The sequence below is a fragment of the Caretta caretta genome, chromosome 6 (assembly GCF_965140235.1).
Source record: "Caretta caretta isolate rCarCar2 chromosome 6, rCarCar1.hap1, whole genome shotgun sequence".
NCBI lineage: Eukaryota > Metazoa > Chordata > Testudines > Cheloniidae > Caretta > Caretta caretta.
Genome location: NC_134211.1, coordinates 45,964,850 through 45,989,465, shown reverse-complemented (window position 1 = coordinate 45,989,465; position 24,616 = coordinate 45,964,850). Strand labels below are relative to the sequence as shown.

General features: G+C 38.6%; 1 protein-coding gene across 1 annotated transcript in view; it reads left to right on the top strand.

The window, feature by feature from the left end:
• The window catches only part of PRMT3 (protein arginine methyltransferase 3), a 102,647-nt gene that overhangs the window by 18,966 nt on the left and 59,065 nt on the right, over positions 1–24,616 (top strand). Inside the window, exons 7-10 of the mRNA XM_048854255.2 lie at positions 2,203–2,347; positions 5,937–6,002; positions 13,191–13,312; positions 16,882–16,981. Of these exons, the coding sequence (XP_048710212.2) occupies positions 2,203–2,347; positions 5,937–6,002; positions 13,191–13,312; positions 16,882–16,981 (433 nt within the window). The remainder of the gene's footprint in view (positions 1–2,202; positions 2,348–5,936; positions 6,003–13,190; positions 13,313–16,881; positions 16,982–24,616) is intronic.

Sequence of the window (24,616 nt, the reverse complement as noted above, 5' to 3'; positions counted from 1 at the left end):
CTGGTTGTCCTTATTTCTCTTTTTTGTAGATGGGCACTATATTTTCCCTTTTCCAGTCCTCTGGAATCTCTCTTGTTTAAGGAAGTCTTACATGTTACATAATGTGAGATGTTTGAGTCCACCACATGCTTTCAAGTTAAAGAATGACAGTTCTGCGTACTTCACAAACGTGTGGAATGTAAACTTATTCTTGTTCAGAACCTAGTAATTACACTTATAAAGAGCATGCTGCGTTTGAGACCCTGTAATAAGCTAGTACTTTCATGGGAAATCAGCGTGATCTTCACAAATTGGAAGTCTCTTCTTAAGCCATGATTAATTTTTTTAAATCACGGTTTCTGATGTACAATGTTCTTCCAGTGCCATTAAAATTTTAGTGACTTATCTACCCTAAGCTCAACAAAAATAAGAGAAGAGGGGTTTGTATCTACATCTTCCTAATCAGTATATCAGGGTTAACATCTCTACAGTTATGAAAAATGCTTTAGGAGTTTAAATGACAACATGTTCAAGACTTCAGTTTTACATCTCATATGAGCACAGAGGCTTCTAAAACTATTGGAAGCTGTCTCCAACAATTAGTGGGAGGACAGTCACCTAGTGAATCTCAAACATTTCCTGCAGCACCTGGGTTTTCCTTTAAAGGTTGCCAGTCCAAATAGTCCTGTTCTAATGATGTTTAGTTTGAGCTGACAGGTTGAGAGTGCAGTGGTATGTGGTTGGAGGTTAACAGTAACAATCTTTTGATTAACTGGTGGAAAAAAAGTAACAATGTTTTCTAAACATAACTAAGTTTCAACCTACAATATTTGACACAGTTTACAAATTTAAAGATATGTCACGTTTCTCTTGCATTTATCATATTACCCTGCTCCTGCATACGATGAGCAGGTATGTAACTTTGCTCATGTGAATAGTGGTCCTATTCAAGGGTAAAGTTAAGCATTTGCAGCATCAGGCTAAAATTGTATTTCATTAAAAACTTTTCTCTTACTGGCATAAAATATTTGTCACTTACAGAAAAAAATTGTTCACAATGAAAAGTAACTAAATTTCCAATAAACTAATAAAATTATTCCAAAGTCTTTTGTACAAACAAGCCAAAATTTTCGAAATAGGTTTCTAAAGTTGGGTTACTAAGACTATATTTAGGCACCTAAGTGCTTTCGAAAATCCTGTATCTAAATCACTTAACAGAACAAGTCCTGTTCACTTCAAACTGTAGACTCTGATGAAGGGGTGTAGGCTGGTTGAAAGACTTCTGTTTGCTTGACTTATGGGAGTTCACAATATCTGAAGGTGCTGTTGGCTGCATATATAGCCCAAGCTGTTTGCTTATCAGTTTTGTGTTTGAGTTTGTAGTCTTCTAACAGTGTGGCCATGGGCTTACCTTTTTTTTTTAGCATAGAGGAATATTTCCAGTAGAGAAAACTGTAAATTCTTGTGGAAGAAACAAGACAACAACAAGAAACAACGTACAAAACATCCTCTTTGTCAATTTAAGACTAAAAAAGGGAAATAAGTGGAGAACTAGCAACACTAAAACAAAAAAAATATCTTTTACAATTAAAAAAAATCAACTTGCATTAAAAAAAATCTTTTAAAATCATGATTTGTATCAATCCTGCCTGGTTTTCTTTTTTAAAATTTTGTTGGTTGTTAATATACTCAACCTTCCATAAATCACTAACGTAGGTGTGTTTTAAGAGTAGTTTTTAAAGGTGTCATGGTTTTGAACCACATCTCTAGATAATATGGTCTCTGTCATGTTTGTCTCATTCTGTATTTTGACTTCTGACATACTGTTAACATAGAAACCGCTTACAAAATGGGCATTTCCCTCTTTTTTTTTTTTAAAAAAAAACCCTAACGAAATTTAAATCAGGTGGGTTGTAATTGGGGTGCTTTTCCAACGTAGATGGAGGGTGTAGGGATAGCAGGCAGATAAATGAAACACTGCAAACTTCTCGCTGCTGGAATTTAGTGTCTAAAATGCGGAAGAAATGCAGAGAGAATAGCAAATCATGCAGCAGCTTTTTCTCGGAGCCAGTAGGGGGAGTTTCAGCACAGTTAAGTCATAATGGAGTTTCGGTGTTGTAAAAGGCCCTCTGCAGTCTGCATTCCTTATCTCTTCTCAGCTCCCCCCTTCTTTTTCATGGTCCTGTAAACATGTCTCAAGGGTATGTTTCAAATTGATTACAGAGAATTTGCACAGGATTTTGTGATGAACGCAGATGTCAGAAGCAGCTCTTCGTCATCTAGCGCCATTGCGGAACTCCGGGAGGATGAGGATGGCGTTTACTTCAGTTCATATGGGCATTATGGGATACACGAAGAGATGCTAAAGGTTAGAAAGTCAACACAAATGCATCTTACTCATAACTAGGAAGGAAAAATGGAATGAAAAAAAGCTATGTGCCCATAAATATACTCTGCAGAGTAGCTGCATTTTTAACCCTTCCGGTGTTTAATAGTTTATCCTGGGAGCTAGAGTGAAAGAATCACAAAAAAGAGCTAATATTTTCAGCTGCCATTGTATCTAGATTCCTGTCGTATACGTTCTTGACTGTACCAGAAACACTAGAAATGTAATAGAAGTATATTGAGATTACAGGTATACTTGATTGCTAGTAAGAAAATATTCATCTCCAATATCTGTAACAACATCTGTTCTTGCTGCTTTTGTTTCTTTTGCTGTAGAAATGTGAGTGAATTCTGTACACTACTGTAAGATATAAACAGTAAATGTCCTTCATTTTTTATTCTGCTCTTTAGACGAAAATTTAGCAAGCAAAAAACCACACTAAACCTTTAAATGCTATGTCTGCCAATTTATGTAGTTATTCAGAAATTATTTGAACTCCATTTAGTGTATCGATAAGCATTACATTGAACAATTACTAGGATTGTCTAAATATTATTTAAGAATGGAAAATATATTTAAAAGAGAATGTCCAGAACTCTTCAAAAAACAAACAAAAATCCTTTCATCCTGAGTGTTAACTTAATTTTATAAGTGGCTTTTATTTTAACCCAAAATCTTTAGTACCGGCTCTCTGAAAAAAGAATATTATGTTGTGTACAAGGACAGGAATTTGTTGCTCTGAAATATCATAAAGCAATTCTGCAATTTCATAATAAAGAAAGAACATGGGTATCTAAACAAAATCAGCTAAAATATGAAGCCATAAGGTACATTCACTCTTATATAGCATAGGTAGCAGATTTAGGCTTCCTGCTTTCTGAAACATTTACTGGTCCTAGCCTCAGAAAAATCCTCTGCATCTGTTTTATGGTACATTTGAACAGCATTGAGCAGCCGATGTGTTTTTATGGAGCATTCTTGCAGAAATGCTTTTGTGGCACAGGTGTCTGTGGATACAGATGGTAATATGCTTTCCAAAATGAAAAGCATAGTGGTAAAGAGGTGTGTGCAGAACTTGGAAACAATCAGTTTTAATCAGATTTGCGTCAGCACTGTATGTCTGCCAGACTAACAAAATGACTTTTAAATATGGGGCTAGAGGTATTTTTATTTTATTTATTTATTTTAAAGTCAGTCACACACAGAAAATCTGAAATCATAAGCTCTAAATCACTTTTTCAGACTGGGGTAAAACCATTTTGTTGATACGAACAGTTCATAGTACCTTGGTTTGGAGCTATACTAAAAGATCCTGAACCTCTGATGAACTGATAGAAAGATTTATCACAAACTATAAAACTATTTCACTGGCTTCAGGAAAATTTTGTGATGTTAAAATCCCTTTAGTAACATCTGATTTCTGCCCAATAAAATGTGGAAAATACCTGAGTTATGGGGTGTGTAAGTTCTTGTATATACTTAGTTTTTAGGTCCAAAAGACCCCAACACATACAACATTTATTTTGCTTAAGTTTTTATTATTGTGAGTTTTTTACATTAAAAATAGGCTCATTAAATTGAAGTGATAGCAAACTTTTTGTTAAATTAATCCTAAATCTGCTTCTAACATGTTTTATTGGTTTAAAAAACAAACAAACAAACCAGCAACCACGCACAAAAAACAAGCTCTTTTTTTTTTTTTGTCCTTTAACTTGGCCCTGGCAGGTCAGTGTTGTTTATGCTATTCCCTCCCATAGTATTTCAGAGGACAGGAGGATTGCTACTTGAAACGGATAGTGCGCTTTATTTAAAAATTGCTTGAAGAGTGTCTGTCTGATAATAACTTACTTATTTTTCAGCTTATTGTATTGAAAGGTTGGATGGGAGGAGAGAAGGAGTTGATGAATAGAGACCCAAAATGAATGACTGAAGCTCATTCAAGCAGCAGTGCATGTAGTAAAGACAGCAGTTGGAATACTATTGATTAAGTTGGGGCAGTGCTGAAGCAGTGTGATTGGTGAAGCTGAAAGCTTTCCAGCTGACTGCTTTCTCGATTGATGCTGAACCTTTTGAATTTTTTGTGGTTTCAGCAAATCCCATATTTCAGAGCTGCTGAGAGCATAAAAAAATCCTGAATCCTTAAAATCTGCCCTCATAACAAACCAATATAATTTTAGATGATCCTAACAAAAGTTTTTATAATTCATAATTTTATCAAAACCAATGCAAAGCTGTGATTCTCTCAACATTTTATTAAACTATCCCATTTTTGTAGTGATTTTTTTTTCTTTCAAATATTGATTTTTTTTTTGTGAAGAACTGATTTACCTTAAATTAAAATGGAGCTCACTGGAATCTAAATTGTTTAATAAAAGTTTGCATGCTTATGCTTTACTCTTAACTTTTTTTTTAAGTAACTTTATTTTGCTCATCTAAAAAAAAATAAACTGTCTTGGCTGATAGAGAAATTAATATTATGGAAGATAAAAGACTAATTTCTTGATCCTTTATCATCTAATGGTGCAATACGGACCTTTCATGCATGCAGTAGGGTTCAGCTCTCTTCTTCAGCACAGTATTGTTTTTAGACTGTCCAAGCCAGAGCCATAAATAGTTAGTTATAATCATGGCTTTTTAATTTCCTTTTCATTCGCTCTGTCACTTGATTCTCTGGCTGTTGCAACAGGGACTCTAAAAACAGATGGCTTACTGTCCATTTGAGTGCCTTCGCATATAAAGAGCATCAGTGTTTGCTCGCTGGTAAGTTGAGCTGCTCTGTCAGCTCACATACTAATCCACTACAGATATTCCAATAAGTATGCTTGAGAGCCTGCCAGCTCTTTGGGGGATGCTGAGTTAATGCTTGGTCATTGCTTCTGAACTTAGTATTTCATAGTGTTTGTTGTGTAGCTTCAGTGATTTATTTGTTGTCTTATGGTTTGTAGGTTTCTATGTATTCGCTTCCAGAAGCGAAACAGGGTAATCTGGTATCAGGACCTGATCAATAGCTTCTTTAAAACAAAGCAAGAAGTTTGGGTTATGCAATCTGTTTGATTTTAGTGTATAATATTTTCGCTACATGCATTCATGCCCCAGATGTCAAGGTAGATACCTCAGGTAGATGACTGTTCGATTATGTTGATCAAGTATTACCTTTTAGTTATCAGTGCAGCTGGGAAGGGTAGGGAATAAGTATAAAACAGACACTTTAAAACGTGAAGCTCACTCAAACACTTGAAATCCGAACAAAAATCACAAGTAGCTGCTTACTTTCAGAATTAGAACTATATATAATATCGAACGTGGATGGTTTTGTTGCTGCCTGGCACAGTTTGTAGCAACCCAACTTGTCTTTGCTTCATAAACAATGTACATTCTGAAGAGTCATTGTATGTGAAATCCTGAAATTACACTGGTGGTTGTCCCCCTGTGGCTTTTCAATGTGTAGAGCATATTGATTAGTCAATATTGATTAGTCAATATTTTCTTAGAAATGACTATTTAAAAAAAGACTGCTCCAACATCTTCAGCCTGTCACATGTACATAACTGTGTTTATGCTTAATTTATAGGATAAAGTGCGTACTGAAAGCTATCGTGATTTCATATACAAAAACCCACACATCTTCAAGGGCAAGGTAAGCAAAACAGCTCAGAAGCTGTAATATTTCTGCAGTCCATGATTCTCTCATGCAGTAGAACCCTCTTTGGTTTGGATGTCTGCTGGCTCTGGGGATGGAGTATCACTGACAGGATTTGATTTAATGTACTCTGGCTTTATTGCGTGGAAGAGTGTTATTCAACTGCTGGAGGGTGCAGACTGCTGATAACAGAAATGCTGATCAATGTTGTTGTTGTTCTTAATGCTGTCTTGGAGTGTTCATTAATTATGATGACATGTCTAAGGTAAACCTTTCTTGTCCAGTATTTTAAGCAGAATCTATTTTGGACAGATTCTATTTACAGCAATTCAAGTGAAATTTTAACCTACATCTGGCATCATAGAAATCCCAGTGCAATTAGTTTTGGGAAAGGGTTCAAATCTAATTAATTTATCTAACTCATGAGTTAGGCTTTTTTGGTCAGATTAGGAACTAAATGAAATGGGGGCCCAGGGTTAATCATTCATTATTATTGGTGTATGTTGTCTTTGCTAGATAACTTTTTGTCCTCAATTGTTACCCTAACTATGGCTCTTTCATCACCAGGTTATTTAATTTCTGTTTTTCTGCAAGGCATTTTGGCTATTTTGAATGCTTACCATTCTTTAAGTCCATTTACAGGCCATCTGCAATGGTTTCTCTTACCTTTTCATAGACTGATACCTAATGCTGCCTAATGCTTCTCTTTCTTAGGCTGCTATACGTATTTCTTATGGAATGAGAATTTTTCTCTGCGTCCCCTATTTCCTTCTTTTAATTCTTATACTCGCAGGATGAAGGTTTTTTAAAGTGATAGTGCTACCACAAGGCAACATAATAAAGAGTTATTCTTCCTTAATGGTCCCTCAGCTGGAAATCAACCTAAATAGCTTTCTAAGGTAGGAGGTTCTTATTTTCTTTCAAGGAGTGCTACCTCTCGTAATAGGGTGCCTTGTGACCCATGTTTACTCCCATTTGATCTTGTAACTTCCCTGTGGCAACCACAGCAATTGTTCATATGAAAAAGTAACATTAGGAAGGAAGAATTGTTTTCATATATTTTTAAAGCTCTCTAATGTGACGTGTCCTTTGTGAAACCAGTCAGTCTTCCCCTGCTTTCCTGTACATGGTTCTGTCTCTCTTCCCCCTCTTCTCACCTTCTACATACTTTCCTGCCCTCTGGTTCTCTTCTCCCTGGGTATGCTGCTCAACCACTTGATCTATTCTCTCCCTTTTGGTGGCTGGCAGCTACAGTCCTACTGGTGGCTTTCAAATAGAATAAGCCTCACTCCTGTTGTATCCACAGAGTCGTTCTTAAGCCTAATGTTGATGAATCAAGCCTCTTCCAGCGTAACTTTCTGCATAAAACAAATTTTTATTGCATTTAACTGTGCATCTGAATCCTTCTCAGTGTGTGAAAATGGAAAGGGCGAGACTTAAGAAAAGGACACTTCAGCAGTGTCTCACTACTGCCAAGCATCCAGGAGAAAACTACTGTGTTTGCTTGCATCTCATTCTGGCCAAAGCTCAAATGCTGGCGCTGAGATATGATATCGGTCTGATGAAAGCCACAATTTACTACAACGTGAATTTTCTTCAAGACCCTGTGTCTAGGTTTTATGCCCAACCTGTTAAAGAAATACTCCCTGTGCCCCCTTCCGTCCAGCAGCAATCTTTCTTGTTAAGAATTGCTTGAATATTTTGCTTCATCAACATGCAAAATATTTCCTGAAAGCAAAATATCTTACTAGGCCATTAAGGTTGTGAAGTTTCCAAGCTGAGAACTGTATTAACCAAACATCCTCTTGAACTTCTGTTTCATTTAGTTTCAAGTCTATTGGCTGTAATAATCAGAGTAGGATAACTATTCAAATATAGCAGTATTGGAAGAAAGGAAATTGTGGTGCTTAGGGTTGAACCTGTGTGTCTGAAAGGTCAACTGTGTATTTGCAGAGACCCAAGCAGATTTCACTTGCTTTTTAGTCCAAAACTAGGGCATCAAAAATGCAGAAGTTAGGAGGGCAGTTAAGTGCACCGGTGATGCATTTAATCCAGAAAATCAACTGGCCTGTTCTGTAATGTCCAGAATAAATGGTGCTTCTATCAGTATGTGGCTCAGGAAATTACTGGTTGCTGCCTCTCAACATAGAATTGTCAGATTTTAACCATTTGAGGTTGATTTGTCCCCAGAAAAGGAACTTTGATCCACTTTAAAACTGAGACATCTGTTTTTGTTTTTTTTAAAGGGGGAGATTGTCTGGAACAAAGAAGTTGCTTTGTCTAAGATTTGTTATAGGTACACTGCATGTCTTTTGAGGGAGACATCAGTGACACTCTGTGGGGTATCGATTAATAATTTAGCTCTTCCTAACTTCCTTATCTTCCTAAGATTGTCATCCTTTGAGGGAATAGATTTAATTGACTGGATAGCTGACTGCTTCTTTCCTGAATTCAAAGTAATTCACTTTTTTGTTCGTATGGAATCATGCTTCCCTAAAAGTAACTACAGAGGATTCTCAGAATTTAGTAGCTACAGTGCTATAATACGCTGCAGTGCTGTCAAATCACCAGCCTAGCTGCTCCAGGTATCTGGTGAGAGGCCATATGTGATCAGGACAAGAATACTTTAGCTGTAGACCTCTGTCCTCAGGCTAAGTGATGACTATTCTTTGTCTTTCAGATGTGCTCCAGCTCAACTATTGTACCTATCTACCCCATCCCTCACGTTCCCCTGCTGGACTAGTTCCATTTGGTTTTTAACTAACCAGGGCAACTGTCCAAGATGCTATCTGTTTTAATTTTTCCCATTAATGGTGATTCTTTGCTTCTGTGCAGCTGTGAAACGTGATCATTGTTTTGCAAAAGGTTTATTTTTATCCTTCATTTTCCAGCTTTTATGGTTCAGCAATTTTGTTAATTCCTGTAGATGAAATGCTATGTAAGAGCAGGACGATATCATTTGGAAAACATGAGACTTCAGCTGTTAGAGAAGCATTGGTTTTATTTTCCATTCCTGTCTCGAAGACCTCAGCCTGATTCCTGTAGTTGCTCCATGCTAGAACTTCAGTGGCAATAGCAGTACCGTATATGGATTGGCCACTGAATTGACTTCTTACTGGAACAGTTGCAAAGGTTGAAGAGAAGTGCATAGTTCCTAGGAAAAATTTTGTGTCCAGAGCTTCCATTTCCTTATCTGCTAATGATGGATTGCAGACCAGTGTCTTGGTGTCCTCCCCTGCCAGGTGGAATTCACAATGGTGATCGGGAAGCATAAACAGTTAAACAAGTGTTTACCATGACATTTTTCCTAGGTACTTGTACATTCTTACAAGATGTGCTGGGGTGTTAAAAGTAAACTTCATCTTGCCTTCTCTTTCAGTACCCAGCCACGCCACAGCATAATGAGCCTCCTGTAAACAGTAAACTGTAGGGGACGAGGAGGAGGTGGAAATGTGGTGCGTAGGGGATGAATTCACTCTCCAAAATGCACAAGGCGTTTGTATGCAGTCCAGATGTCATGGGAAGGAGGTCTGGCTGTGCAGTTCTTTGAGAATCTGTATTATCATGTGTGTTTGCATGTAGTGTAGTCCATATGTAAATGTAATCACAGTTCAGCAACGGGTGTATTTTTCAGGGAAGCATTTCTGTGACAGACTTATGGTGGACATCCTAGACAGGGCTAACAGTCAGGTACAAAATGAAAGGGAAAAGGATTCACAGCAAGTGGAAAGGCACAGATGGGCAGCAGAGCCTGTGGAGAGAATTGCGGCATGTGAGGAGAGACTTGCAACACAGTTTCTGGAGCAGACACGTTGCTTGAGGAAGGAAGATAGAGCACAGCAGAAAGACCTGTCTGAGAAGCTGTTTGCACTAACTGCTGGTAGAATTCAAGCTCCTGCACCACATCCTGAGTCCTCTCCACGGTACAATGTTCTGCAGACTGGGAACACATTAGGCAGTACCATGGTTGGATGGCCCATGGAAGGGGAACTGACTGCCAGTTGGACAGGGTAAACCACGTGCCTGATTGCCTCAGAAACCTCCACCACCACTTTATCCACAGTTGACTTTCCAATACCAGACTGGTTAGCAGCAGCATGGACTAGCATGACCTTCCTCATGTGTGTGCCCTGACACTGAAAGGTCAGGGCAAGCAGCTCATGAAGCTTCAGAAATATTATTTTCTTCATGTGACAGTTCCGGACCCATTGCTGTCACCTCAGGTCCACATGGTGATGTGATGCCACCAGTCTCTGCTTGTGCTCCAGAAGCGCTGGTCAACATAGGGGGCATCAGCAGCTATGCAGAGACTCATGAGCAGGATCAGCCAGTTCGAGTCTCTTGTCATTATCCTCCTCCGACAGGTCCTTCGGTAGATCAGAAAAACACCACTGAAATGCCCACCAGCATCTCATGGATGCTCTGCTGGTTTGCACTTTCACTCCTGTGTCAGCAAGCAGAAGCAGCTCTTCAAACAGAGAGCTCTCCATGCTGCTGGCCCCAGTTGCCAGAGGCATGCTGACCCAATAGACGGCTTGGTTGGATGTGTTGGCAGGCTGTAAAAACTGGCTGTAAAAACAGTCAAGTCGTCCCATACAGCACCACAAACAAAGGTCTAGAGCAGCTGGGGAGGATACTAGGAAGCTTGGGATAAGCTGATTTGCTCAAGTGTGTGTAGTGCAGTGTGGACTCATGAGCATGGGTGTGAGACCCAGTCAATGTTCAGTATAGATGCTCAAGCGCAGGCTTACAAACACCAAGCCTGCTGTCTTAAGTCCCACAGATTTAGGTTTATATTAGTGGAGACAGAGCTTTAGGGTTTACAACCTTCTTGTCACTGAGGCTGGCAGCCTTGGGAGCCCTGGCTCAAGCTGTAGCTTGGAGTCTAGGCTCCCAGCAACACAGCAGGGAATCCGAAAGCTCGGTCTGCAGGCTGTGGGAGTTGGGCCACCTGGGGAGCAACTGGCCTGGGAGTTTGGAAGCCCTGGGGCCCACATGGTGGGGCTGCCCTGGGGCTCTGGACTCAGGGGTCTCAGCAGTTGCTGATATGTTTCATGTCGATTTTACTGCTTCCCATCCCTGAGTAGCAGCTGTGAGACCGATCAGTCATTACTAAAGGTTACTCATTTCCATTCAGTCCTGCAATTAAGGTGGAATACTGTACTAATAACAGCAACTTTCATCTAAAATTCAAAGATTGGAAAGTTCATGGTCCCATTTTGTAAATGGGGAAACAGAGGTAGGGATTAAGGGTCATTGTGGCTTTTAAGCCATTACTTGAGAAGAAAGATTTGTATGAAGGGTAGCAACCATGCTGAAGTGAGGAGCCCTGGAGAAATTCTACCTGGCTAAGTTAACTAGAATTCTTGCTGGGGAGCATCTGCGAGAATGGGAATATCTTTCAGAGACTCCTAGTGCACTCCTGCTGTACCTATCTAGCTCTGCTGGCAAGAGCAAAGTGGGGTGCGAGGAGAAGACTCATGCCCATCTTCTCTCCTTCCACTTTTAGGGAGTATCTTCCCAGATTCTGGTTAGTAGGGAGAAGTGTCAGCATTTTCTGATGTGGTATCTTGGCCCCAGCCAGGTATGCAGAGGGAGATGGGGGAGACTTTTTGATTCCCAATCCCCATCCAAGCCATTTCTTGCACCTGCATAGGCTAGACGAAGTGAAACCCAAAGTGACTTGCTTAGTCGTATAGAAAGTCAGTGGCAGTTGGAAACTGAACTGGGGGCTGCTGAGACGCAGGCATCTATCTCCTGTGCTGACTCTGGACCGCTTCAAAAAACTTATCCTACTTAGCATTCAGTCACCAGCTGACAAAGTGTTTCTATGTCAAATCCATGTTGAGGTACAGTTCCCATACCTGGTAATGACCCTTATTTTTGCATATTGGCAAATGGCCTTCCATATAAAATACCCTCAAGGAATTCATAGGGCTTTCATGAGGTAAATAGGTGATGGTCAGTATCCTTCTATCAGCACTATTGTTGCAAGCCTCCTGAAATGATGCTTCAACCCTTCCTGCCTTGGCCCTCCAGCTGAGAGAAGTTTGGGTGGGGCAGATTGCCTTCTTTTGTATTATGAATGATGAAGGTTCTCCCTCTCCTTCTACTTAAGAGTTGTAGAAACACCTGTAGGAAACCTATCGGATTCCCCTTGTGGGGAATATACCCAAAACAGAGGTAAATAGAGAAGAGGTAAAAATGGCATTAACATAAGCAGAGAAACAGGCAAGTCAGGGGCCATTTTTGTAGATTTATGTAGTGTCAGTAAAGAATTGAACAACGTATCGGGAGGAGGGGTTTTTAAAACAAAAAAAAATAAAAAAAATCATGGTACTTCCATGGGAATTCCAGCCACAATTGATTTTTTTTTTTTCTGAACAATCACTGTGGCTGTTAACTTATTCTCTGCATGGAAAGTAAATATTGAAAGGCGCTTGGAGATTATAAATACTCTTTGTAGAACACAGGTATCTACGTTGCAATTGGCTTATAAACTAACACTTCAAAATATTTTTATTTTCACTTCTAATCATTACTGATTCTTTCCTTTACTTCTTGACTCTAGTATGAACCTAAGCACTTTGTAAATAACTGTTTTAAAAATCCTTATCTGGGCTTTTCTGTGCCAAGTTTGTGCTTGTAATTAATCTTTATGGCAAAATTTAAAATCACCAAATAGGCTCAGAATGGAAAACGCTGGGAAACCTTTAATTACAGTGCCATGAATGGTACAGGTGGAATGCAAGTTTTTCCACAGCAGTGCTAGTTTAAATTCCGACAGCATGAGCAGTTCGGTGATATTGAGACTCTAGTCTCTAATTTCCTGTCCATTCTAGTTATGCAACTTTCCCATGTTAATTTTCTTTTTAGTAATTCTAGTGTTGCATGCCCAAATAATTGCATGTAAATGTTATGACTCATAAAGGATTTCATCTTCAGGTAGAGCTAATCTGCCATGTTTACCTGGCTCTTCGGAGGTAGTCCTTTTGTATGGTGACACTTTTAAAGTCTCTTCAGTTGTAATCAATGATTGGATCATGGTTGGGTTTTGGGACTGATGTTATCTGAACAGTTTAATTCCTCCTGCTAGGTTATGGCTTCAGCAGAGATCATGAAAAGCTTTATGGTGATTAGAAGGAAAATGAGCTAAGAGACTAAATGCTATCACCTTTGTTTCAGGTGGTTTTGGATGTTGGCTGTGGGACTGGAATACTCTCCATGTTTGCTGCCAAAGCAGGTGCGAAGAAGGTGATTGGAGTTGACCAGTCTGAAATTGTTTATCAGGCAATGGACATCGTTAGGTAGGAAAAGTTCTGAAATTGTTGTGCTATAACTGAAGTGACTTTTAGTGGTTAAAGCTGCTGATGATAGTGATCAGTGGTCAGATCTACTCATGTCTTTAAAAATCTTCTCTTTTAACCTGCATTGGCTGAGACTGAGTGTATACCTTTTGGTGAGGATAAATGGAAAGCAACCATCAGTGCCTTTTCTATTCTGTTGCTTTCACTTGCAGCTCCACCAGTGGTAACAATGCTGGGAAATTTTAGGTAACAAATCTTAGTGTAAGGTAAGATCCTAGAGTATTTTGCAGAACTGCATTACACTAAGTTGTTACAATTTCTGATCCACTCTAATTAATCAAAGCAGTCCTATTTAATTTTATATTCTATGTTTTGTAATTGTCTTTTATGGTTGAAGTCCTTGTTAGTCCTTTAAAAATGAAGATTTTTCATGCTTTAGCTTATTTTACACTTTAAAGAGGATTTATAAAATTCACTTTGCTGTCTTAGTTATATAAGAATATATCAATTGACGTCATAGTTAAGAGGGTATCTTAGCTTTAGAAGTCTGCTGTCAAGAGCCATACTATACTAGAGTGCTTGCTACAAATTGGTTGTCTGTAATAGACTTTAATGGAGCCTTCCTTTGGTAAGGCACATTACAAAATGTTCACTTATTACTTACTGCATTGTGTCCTTCTCTTAAATATACAAAGTCAGACTAATTGTTCTCTATATGTTTTCATTCTTGCTGGAGGGGAACGTTACTATGTTGCTAACATTAATTTTCATTCGTGTCAGCAAAACCTTTGTTTTAAAAAAAAAAAACACTGCAAAGTCACCAGGAACAAATTATTGCTTCCAGTTTCACTAGGATGTATGTGGCCATGTGTAAAAGTAGGATGCTGTGATGGAGCAGGGAGGACGGGGACACTTGGAAGGGGAGGACTTTGCAATATGAAGAGCAGAGGTGGGAGCATGAGAAACATGGAACTAATGGAGTGAGGAGTAATGTGTCGGGAGAAGCTGGTGGGAAGAGTGGCTGATCCCTTGGTTACAGCTACATGTTCGGTTACTTCTGCTGTAAAACTGTTTTATTTCTCCTATTTGCATTCAAGCAATTTATAACTGCCTTACTTGTGGCACCTCAGAGACTAACCAATTTATTTGAGCATAAGCTTTCGTGAGCTATAGCTCACTTCATCGGATGCATTCAGTGGAAAATACAGTGGGGAGATTTATATGCATAGAGAACATGAAACAATGGGTGTTACCATACACACCGTAAGGAGAGTGATCCCTTAAGATGAGCTATTACCAGCAGGAGAGCGGAAGGGGGGGGGGGGGGAGAAAACCTGTTGTAGTGATAATCAAAGTGGGCCATTTCACTACAACAGGTTTTCTTCCCACCTACCCCCCCCCGACTCTCCTGCTGGTAATAGCTCATCTTAAGTGATCACTCTCCTTACAGTGTGTATGGTAACACTCATTGTTTCATGTTCTCTATGTATATAAATCTCCCCACTGTATTTTCCACTGAATGCATCCGATGAAGTGAGTTGTAGCTCACGAAAGCTTATGCTCAAATAAATTGGTTAGTCTCTAAGGATGCCACAAGTCCTCCTTTTCTTTTTGTGAATACAGACTAACACGGCTGCTACTCTGAAACCTATAACAGCCCTGTTATAACTTAGTACTTTTCATAAAGGGCATAACTGTCAAGTTCATCATAATGTAATGAATGTTTATTGTAATATCATAAAACGACAAGGTTGGGAGTAATGCAAGAGGAGTAAAGCAATTCCTATATTGTAAGGAAGTCTGCTCACCTATGTCTGAGTCGCGATTTCAAGTGCATTCGGCCCCCAGGAAGTACAATTACTCATCTGAATTAGTAGCATGTGGAAGAGGTCAATGAATAGGGTGTAACTGACTTACAATTTAAAGTTCATGGTGAAAATTAGGGTACAAATGAGGTGAATTAATCTGGTAAAAATTAGGGTTCTGAGTCAGATGACTATCCCCAGGGTCACATAGAAGACTCCTTAGTTAACTAACTGTGCTTCTGGCCTTGTCCTGAATACCTAATAGCTGTCCAATGAGTTTCTAGTGTGAAGCCTCACTGAAGTTGTCACTGTAATTTGAACTCAAAAATAGACCTGCCAAATGAGTACCCTGCATTTTTCTATAGTGTAGCAGCTAAATCACTGTTTACTACTGTATTGCACTTCACATAAGGAATGGATATAATGGATTTCCACTTTTTCAATTTACTGTTCCTCCTGCATGTATATTTTGGCCTTTGCTTTGGCTAGCTTTCTCTAGCTAAGTACTACTTGGATTCATTGATCTATTTAAAATTTCTCATTTATCAAACTTAATTCTAATTTCTTTTAGTGCATGTGTAGCAGCAGAAACAATTCTTTTTATTACTATTATTGCCCTTGGTGCTGTAAATTCTCAAAATATTTCAACAGAGGATTCTGAGGTTTGGTCAATATTTAATTGCCCCTTCATTCAAATGTTCATGTAGCCCATCATCCTTTCCATTTCTCCCTCGTGTTGTCTCTGCTGTGGTCCTCTAGATTAAAATTTTAATGAGATTACTGGGTTGCACTGAAAGTGAGGCATAGAGAGATTGTAGGAGTAAGATATCCAAAAAAGGGGCAGAGATAAGAATTGTGGAGAAATAAATTTCTCTGGTGCAAATAATTATTCTGTCCTCTATAACATTAGCTGTCGTGATAATGCACATGCAAGAAAGATTGATATGGTGCAGTACAGAGACTGGAAATATTATAACTCAAGTTGTTTAGCCCTTAAATGGTAATGTGTTTTTATTCAGAAAACTGCAGCAACATGGCAAAGCGTACTTTTTGTACTGAAAATGTTTCTACTATAAATTGTGCATAAGGTAACATTGGAATACTGCAGTTATTAAACATTGCAGATAACACTGTTGCGGAAAGCACAATGAGGAAAGCGCCTTTATTGTAGAATAATATTATTGATCTATGGGGAGCAGTTGTTCTCAGTGACTTTGCAGTTGGTTTTGTTTGCACGTAATTTGTTTTTGTTAAAATAGCTTTGTGAGGGAGTTAATTTTCATCACTCATTAGCGTGCACTCGTCACAACACTCTAGGCTTATTCAGGGGGGTCAGAGGAGGAGAATTGGGAACCCATAACTGAAAAGAAGGGGGAGGCATATTTCATTTTCTTTTTCCTGTGCTTTGAGGCCAACAACTTTGTGTGCACAGGGATGCCCCTGTAGATCTTCTACTGACCACCATCTTTTACCTGTCACTTGCCTGATAGAGTTTTTGGAACTTTTAGTATGCTCTTTGCTATCTTGAAAGATGACTCAAAAGAGGGAGAGTTCAAATTTTCTAACAGTAAGCACTAAGTTTTCTGAAATCTTACTCTACTACGGGTTCTTTATTGCACAGTAGAGAAGAATGTTTTACCCTTTAGAAAGGAGAACATGGAAAATGTAAACATTCAGGATAGATCTTCTGCTTTATTATTGAAACCTCTGTGGTGAGTTAACATTAAGGAGTCATCTAATGTTACTGATCTTGTGAAATTGTAGGCTGAATAATCTTGAAGATACGATTACCATTGTCAAAGGAAGAATTGAAGAAGTTGATTTGCCTGTTGAGAAAGTGGACATTATTATATCTGAGTGGATGGTAAGATGCACAAATAACTAAATGTAGTGCAAAAGGGTTGGTTTGTTTTTGTTTGTTTGTCAAAAGCATTAGCAAAATCAGTTTTACAAAAATAATCCTGATTTTTCAGTATAGACTGTTAACTGAATTTGGAAATCTGTCTTGCCTGAAGGAGAACTTTTGTCACCAGGGAAGGTGGAGAAAATGGTCCTCACTACCTGGCACCAGAAATACCCGATAATCCCTGACACCTCTTGTCTGGGTTGTCCCAATTCAAGATTTTTAAAGCACAGTTACATTGCCTTTTTGCAGTGTACTGTATCTGGTACAGCTCACCATCTATATTGAGTTTGCAGCTTGAGGCTTGTGTCGTTGATTGTGACTATATGGCATGATGTCCCAAAACTCATGGGTAAGGTCTTATAGGTTTCATGTAGGAAGTCCATTAAAAATAATTGAGCTTTGCCATGTAGCTTGAAAAATCATCATCTTGCTTATACATAGTTATGTAGTGTAGCTAATCTTTTCAGCATTTGCAGAAATTATAAAACTACATTGGTAAGCATTAGATTGCTTTGTTAAATGTACTCCCTCCCCCCACTCACCCCAACTGGTTTACATTTTATATTGGTATCACAAAATTTGTATCCGAATCCGATCCATGATCCGCAACATGGTCTGTGGATATATAGCAGAATTGTAGGGCTCTAGATATAAAATTTGGATCTGCATACATTCATGATCCGCAAACATGGTCCATGGATGTACATATCTACGGATTTACAGTGCCTTAGTTGTCTGATTCTCTCCATATACTTTGTCTAATTGGTCTGTTTTACACTCTAGTCTCTTTGGGACAGGTATCACGTCGGTCTTCTCATACAGTCAGCACTTAACAAAAATTAAGTAGCTGCTTATTGAATTTGCAGATGTACTCTTGGCTCTAACTGCATCGACCTTCCATATAATTTTGCATTAAGTAGTTCAGAGTTGAAAATATGCAAATGTTCTGAGTTGCACTGCCCTTAGTTTCAAATATTTCTTGCGGTTTTATAATAATGTGATACTTTGGTTTAATCATGTGTTAACTAAATTAATAAAGCTCCCAGTCTCAAGTTAGGCATTTTAGTTACTTCTGACAGTATAAATGCTTGCTATTTGGATGGCATTACAGTAGTTTATCTGTAATTACCTAGTGATAAACACCAACAGTGGAAATTCCAAAAGCATCTTAAGGAAAGACAATAGAAATGGTTTCCATAATACTTGGAAACAAACACACACGTGCACACACGGAGTAGAAACGGTTTTTTAAAATAATTTCTTTTTACAAGGATATGAAAAATACCAGTACAGATTTTAAAAATGTTATTTATATGGTAGTAGCTCCCAAGGCCTTTGTTAGAATTATGGCACTGTTGTATAATACACCATACAGACATTAGGAAAACAGATTTAGCCTAAGCTTTGTGCAGCAAATTTATTCCAGAAAACTAGCAGAGAGTGATTAAACAATAGAAGGGAAGGCGGAAGAATGAGGATAATAGTAACAAATGAATTCCCTCTCTTTTATGCTTCTGAGTGTTTTTGGAAGAGATGTGACATATACAGAATAAAGTGTGGTATAAAGAGTTAGTGTTTCATTACAAGTTTCTAAACCACAAGCAAATATGCATATGTCTCATGGCTTACGAAGCATTATTTTACAGTTCAAAAAATGTGTATTGGTAGATCTTTCATACTTTTAATCTTTAAAGTCAATTACCTCAATCTGTCCTGGTCCCCGAGAGAGAGAGAGAACTGTAGCTAATAAAAAGGGGGAATCTCGTGTATATAAAGCCAGACTATTGTTTTTTGGAGGGGTGGGGGAAGAGTAAAGATCCAAATGACCTTTTGACCTTCTTGAATTAATAGCAAATATGCATCCTAATGAAAAGCTGGTACTCTTCACCTTTCCAAGAGTCTAAAGTTTCTATCCCATGTGGGTCATGAGGTATTGGATCATAGACTTCCACAGATGCTGGATCAAATTATTGCCTGTCCTCAAATTAGTCTAAATTATTTTTGCATGGGAGATGTGAATTTATTGGGGTGAGGTCAGAAGGGAAGGGCTTCCCCTGGATGTTTTTAGAAGGTGACTACTTGAATCTGCTTAGAGATTTGGAATACAGAAGTAGCTCTAGCAGATTCATAGAGTCCAAGGCCAGAAGGAGATGGATGGATTAGTGGCCAAAGGTGCAAGTGAGATGGTTAGAGAGAGAAACTTAATTTATCATCATAAGGATACTGTCACATGAAGATTCACACTTCAGCCCTACATGACAGGGAACTGATGGTCTTTTGTGGGAGTACAAGATGGAACTAGCAGGTTTTTTTCAAAAATTCTCACCGTAAGCAAATAACTTTTTGATGGGAGAGTAAAAAAAATACCTTACCAGCTTGGGTGGGTAGGTGCAGTATCACTTGGATTTTAAAAAAAAAAAAGAGAGAGAGAAATGGATGAGCACTTGCACTAGCAATAACATTGTAACAACATTGCTGGTTGATCCTGCATAGTGACATATTACACTCTACAACATCTTTCATGTTTTACTGTTGCTTTGGTAACATTCCCAATCTATTGCGAATTTTCATTTTTGTTCAGAAACTTCAGATCTTGTATAGCACAGCACTACTACATAGCTTCCAAGCAGGCTGCCTCCTTAAACCTTTTTCTCACTTAACCTTTAAGTTCCTTACTCCAGTGGAGCTATTGGAAGGGGAATGGAAATACTCATACACAGATATAAAATGAAAAATGGAGACTACTGAAGATATGAAGGAAACAGATGTTGGAGATTAGACCATGCTAGTTTTTAGTTTCAGCGTTCCATTCTTTGAGCGCATTCACTGCTCTCATTTAGCAGACATTGTAGCAGACTAGTGGGATTAAATTTCCCTTAACAAAACTATGGAAGAAGGTAGAGCTGGTGGTACATTGTACAGAAAGTTTTTGTGGGTATCTCATTTTGTGCACATAAAGGTTTCGTGCTTTCTGCTCTACTTACCATCCTCATCAAGCTTAGAGGTAGGATGAATGAGCAGTTTGTCTCTTCTGTGTATTTTATTTGTGTTTCTTGGCTGGCTAGCAGGCAGGGGATGTTGATAAATAGCAAAGCCAGTCCTCCTCTTTTCCAGAGACTGAATGCACTATTGGTAAAGCTGAAGGACTAAAATGTACATCTTAAGTCCAAAATGTAACTAAGATACCAGTTTGTTTCTGTTCTCCATTAAAACTAGCTTGTAAATTACTTGGAAGATATGAAAAAGTGTGGTTAGTTGAGAGCTACCTCTTCATGTAGTGTGTATCGAAAGGCATAATGCCAAAGACTGGAGCTAACCCAAGAGGCGGTTCCCTGCCAAGATTCCTCCCCAACTGTGCATTCAGCAGAGAAACTGGTTGGCCTCGCAGCCCAAATCAGGAATTTCTTGCTGGGCATTTGGAGCAGATGACCACCCCATCATAATGATCAACATGGTTTGGAGCAGGACGATGGTGACCAAGTAATGACCTCTCCTCTTTTCCACACAAATTGGCAAAGTATTTGAGGAAACTGTTCTGTTGTCTTACTGTTCTGCAATTATCCTTTTAGCCCTATTTACAGGTGGAGTCCTCGTGCAGAAAAACTCTATAGAGCGAACAAAAATACATCTCTCCTTGAAGAGGTGCAATGTCCTCGAACAGTTAGATGGGTCCATAGCTGGCATACTGAAATTAAAGAGCTTATTTGCCTTTCCGCATAAAGCAGGGTCATGATTTAAGGTTGCGCCTTCCTCTTCAATGAACAAAGAGTTGGCAATGTTAAGTGCTTTGGAGTAGTTTAATAAAAATAAGCTGTTAGAATAGGAGTGATTGTGGGGATTCTAAGTAAGCAAATGTTGTGGTTGCCAGACTTCCAGGTTTTAAGTGACTAGTTCTGTGAATGTAGGAACATAAGATTTTTCTCAACCAGATTAGACCACTGGTCCAATATACAGTGGTGCCTTACCTCTAGCATTGTACTTGTGCTGTTAGAAAAGGATGAACCTGCTATAATGCCCTTCAGTTGCCTTGTGTTCTGAACTATAGAAAACCTTAATTTACAGAACTATAAATATTATTGGCCACACAGTTATCCAGCCCTTAAAAAAAACAAAAACGTGACCAGTATATTTAACTTTTTGCCTTTGTCACGGGTGTTCTACAGGCAGGCTGATCAGATAGATCATTTTATTCAAAATGTAGTTCTTAAATTGATTGATTTCCACTTACTCTTGTATTCTGTATGAAGATGCAGCTAAAACAAACAATGCTCGTATATACACTGTCCATTGGCAGTCTGCAAATGTTTACCAAGTAGAGGATTTTCTTTGTGCCTTTGTGTGTGTAACATTAGTAGTTGTACAGTGCTTCAAAGATATAAATCACTATGGGTGTCAAGTTTTGTTTATTACACCAAATTTAAGTAGAAGTTCAGAATCTTGCTGTGAATACTATATTGTTAGCAGGTATTGTGTGCAAAATAGCTTGTTCGCAGGCAGAATCATGTTTATGCCCTTTTCCCTAGAGATAAAGATTTGGAAGAGGCAATGATGTCTTACAGCAATTAGAGTAATTCTACATACAGTACTTAACTGTGAAACGAGCTGCTATATGAAGTACTGATGCAAGTTCTATAGTTAAATTGAATCAAACATTCCTTATACAAAAATTAGGGCGGTGGATATGTCAAAAAGTGTTTCATGTTTGCAATAAAATATTTGCAAGTATTATATGCTGCTTGTGGAGAGGATGAGAGCAGGTAACTGAAAAAAAATAGTATGTTGCACCAGTGGGTTCATGGCAAAATATTCCTCTTCCAAAGCAAGGATTTTACAGTTGAATTAAACCTCCCATACTTCTGAGACAGTTAGACTCTTCTTTTACATGTGGGTAGATGGAGGTATGGAGAGATTGTGACCTGTCCTAGTTAAAACAATGAATCCTTTACAGAGCCAGGTATAGAACCCCAAATTCCTGTCTCTTAATCCTTCACTTCTTAGAATAGCTGACGTTCGAAGGAAAATCTTGTCAATCTTTCCTTACAGTAATTGCTATACATGTACCACAGTCAAGTCTGAAGCTCATCATTTTAGTGAGGGGGAGGGGTTGCAATGAAATGCAAATAACATTTGTTACTCCCTATTGGTAGTGGGAGCTAGAAAACGAACACTTTTTATAGTTGTACATTATTTTAAAAAAATCATTTTTATAAGCATAAAACGTTTGGTGCTTTTAATATTATTTACCACATTGTACTCAAACTTAACTTTTGTGATGACTTCATTAAACTTTGGAAGTAAGAGCTTATAATTTTGCCAGCAGTAACACAACCTTCGAATATTTTCTTAGTGAGAAATCATAAACTATATTTTGCACTAGACTTGAATTTTTTTCGATCTGTTACGTTGTGAAGAGAAGCTATTTAAATGCTGAACACATTGATTCCTGTAAAGTAGTACGAAAATGATTTCTGCCCACATCCAATAGTGCGTATCAGATTTCTACTTTAAAACTTTCAGTTTGGTTTTTTTTTCTTTCTTAAGGACCACGGCGAGATGTGAATACTAATAAAATCACTGGGTTTTTTTGTTTGTTTGGGGTTTTTTTGAGGTGTGAGTTTGCTGTGAGTAAATATTGTTTCCCTGGCATATTTTGGAATTAACTTGCATAATATCGTTAATTTCAAGGAGTGTGAAGGCCATGTTAATAAAATGTAAGGAGAATGGGGGATGCTGCAGACCAGGTGATGAAGTTCCTGTATAGCTTATTCTTCCTCATTTAAATGTGCCACAGCCTTATTTTGCATTTATTTGCTCCCTGTGAAATAGTTTTAAAGTAAAGAACAATTTAATAAAATCTGCAAATCAGTCTTTCTTTAACTAGAAAATTGAGAGACTGATTGTCCTGTTTGTGTACCTGCCAATGCAATATTATTCTGCAGATTATCAACTACAACTCCCTGTCCAGTTTATTCCACAGTCTAGCAGGCCTCATTGTTGGGCACTTATCTTGATGGTTAAAAATCTTCTTGCTTAAAGAAATAAGACTCTAATGGGGGAGTTAGGAAGAGATTTTTATGGTCAGGTTATTTGAAATAAGGCTCTAATGGGGGAGTTAGGAAGAGATTTTTATGGTTATTTTGTAGCTGCCTTCTGGAGGATTTCTTGTTTTCTTCTGAAATGTTGGATACTGGCCTCTATTGGAGGCAGGGTATTAGACTAGATGGACTAGTGGTCTGATCTGGTGCAGCATTTCCTGTGTTCTCTTTTTGCTATTACCACAAATCCTAATTAGGTAAAAGAATATTATCATAACAGTTATTCAAGTGGCTGCCAAACAAGGTTGTTCAGTTCTTCCTTCCCTCCATCTTGGGTCCTATTCTGTACTGAAAGAGTTATCAACCAGTTTTATAAATGTCACATTTCAGGGCAACTGCACCTGTATTTCCCCTCAGTGGTTCAGCAAGGGCACCCGCTCTCAGGCTTTCAGCTCCCCAGCTGTTGCCTTTCTTGAGTGGCGACCCACACCTCTCTTCATCCTGACGGGTTATTTCCAGACTGAGCAGTTTCCTGCCTTTGCTGTGTTCCCAGCAAAAGACAGTCTGCCTAAATAGTTACTTGCTTCTCCCCTGAGAAGTGATACGCAGCGTAATTGCCACAGTTATAAGTTACCTCACAGCACTTCCTAAGCAAGCATAGTTTATTCTTAAAGAAAAAGCATTCCAGAGAAAACATTTTAAAAAAACAAAGAACCTACATGCACGTTGTCAAGGTTCCTTCCTCGCTCTGAACTCTAGGGTACAGATGTGGGGACCTGCATGAAAACCTCCCAAGCTTACTTTTACCAGCTTAGGTTAAAACTTCCCCAAGGTACAAACTATTTTACCCTTTGCCCCTGGACTGCCACTGCCACCACCAAACTTTATCTGGGTTCCTGAGAAAACGTCGTTTTCCCCCCAAAATCCTCCCAACCCTTGCACCCCACTTCCTGGGGAAGGTTTGGTAAAAATCCTCACCAATTTGCATAGGTGACCACAAACCCAAACCCTTGGATCTTAGAACAATGAAAAAGCATACAGTTTCCTTACAAGAAGACTTTTAATAGAAGTAAAAAAGAATCATCTCTGTAAAATCAGGATGGTAAATACCTTACAGGATAATTAGATTCAAAACATAGAGAATCCCTCTAGGCAAAACCTTAAGTTACAAAAAAGACACACAGACAGGAATAGTCATTCTCTTCAGCACAGCTATTTTCTCAGCCATTTAAAGAAATCATAATCTAACACATACCTAGCTAGATTACTTACTAAGTTCTAAGACTCCATTCCTGTTCTGTTCCCGGCAAAAGCATCACACAGAGAGACACAGACCCTTTGTTTTTCTCCCTCCTGCCAGCTTTTGAAAGTATCTTGTCTCCTCATCAATGACCTCGAGGTCATTTCGGTCAGGTGCCAGTGAGGTTATCTTTAGCTTCTTAACCCTTTACAGGTGAGAGGATTTTTCCTCTGGCCAGGAGGGATTTTAAAGGTGGTTACCCTTCCCTTTATATTTATGACACATGTTAATAAGCTTACCAGAGTTCCCCGTTTTCTC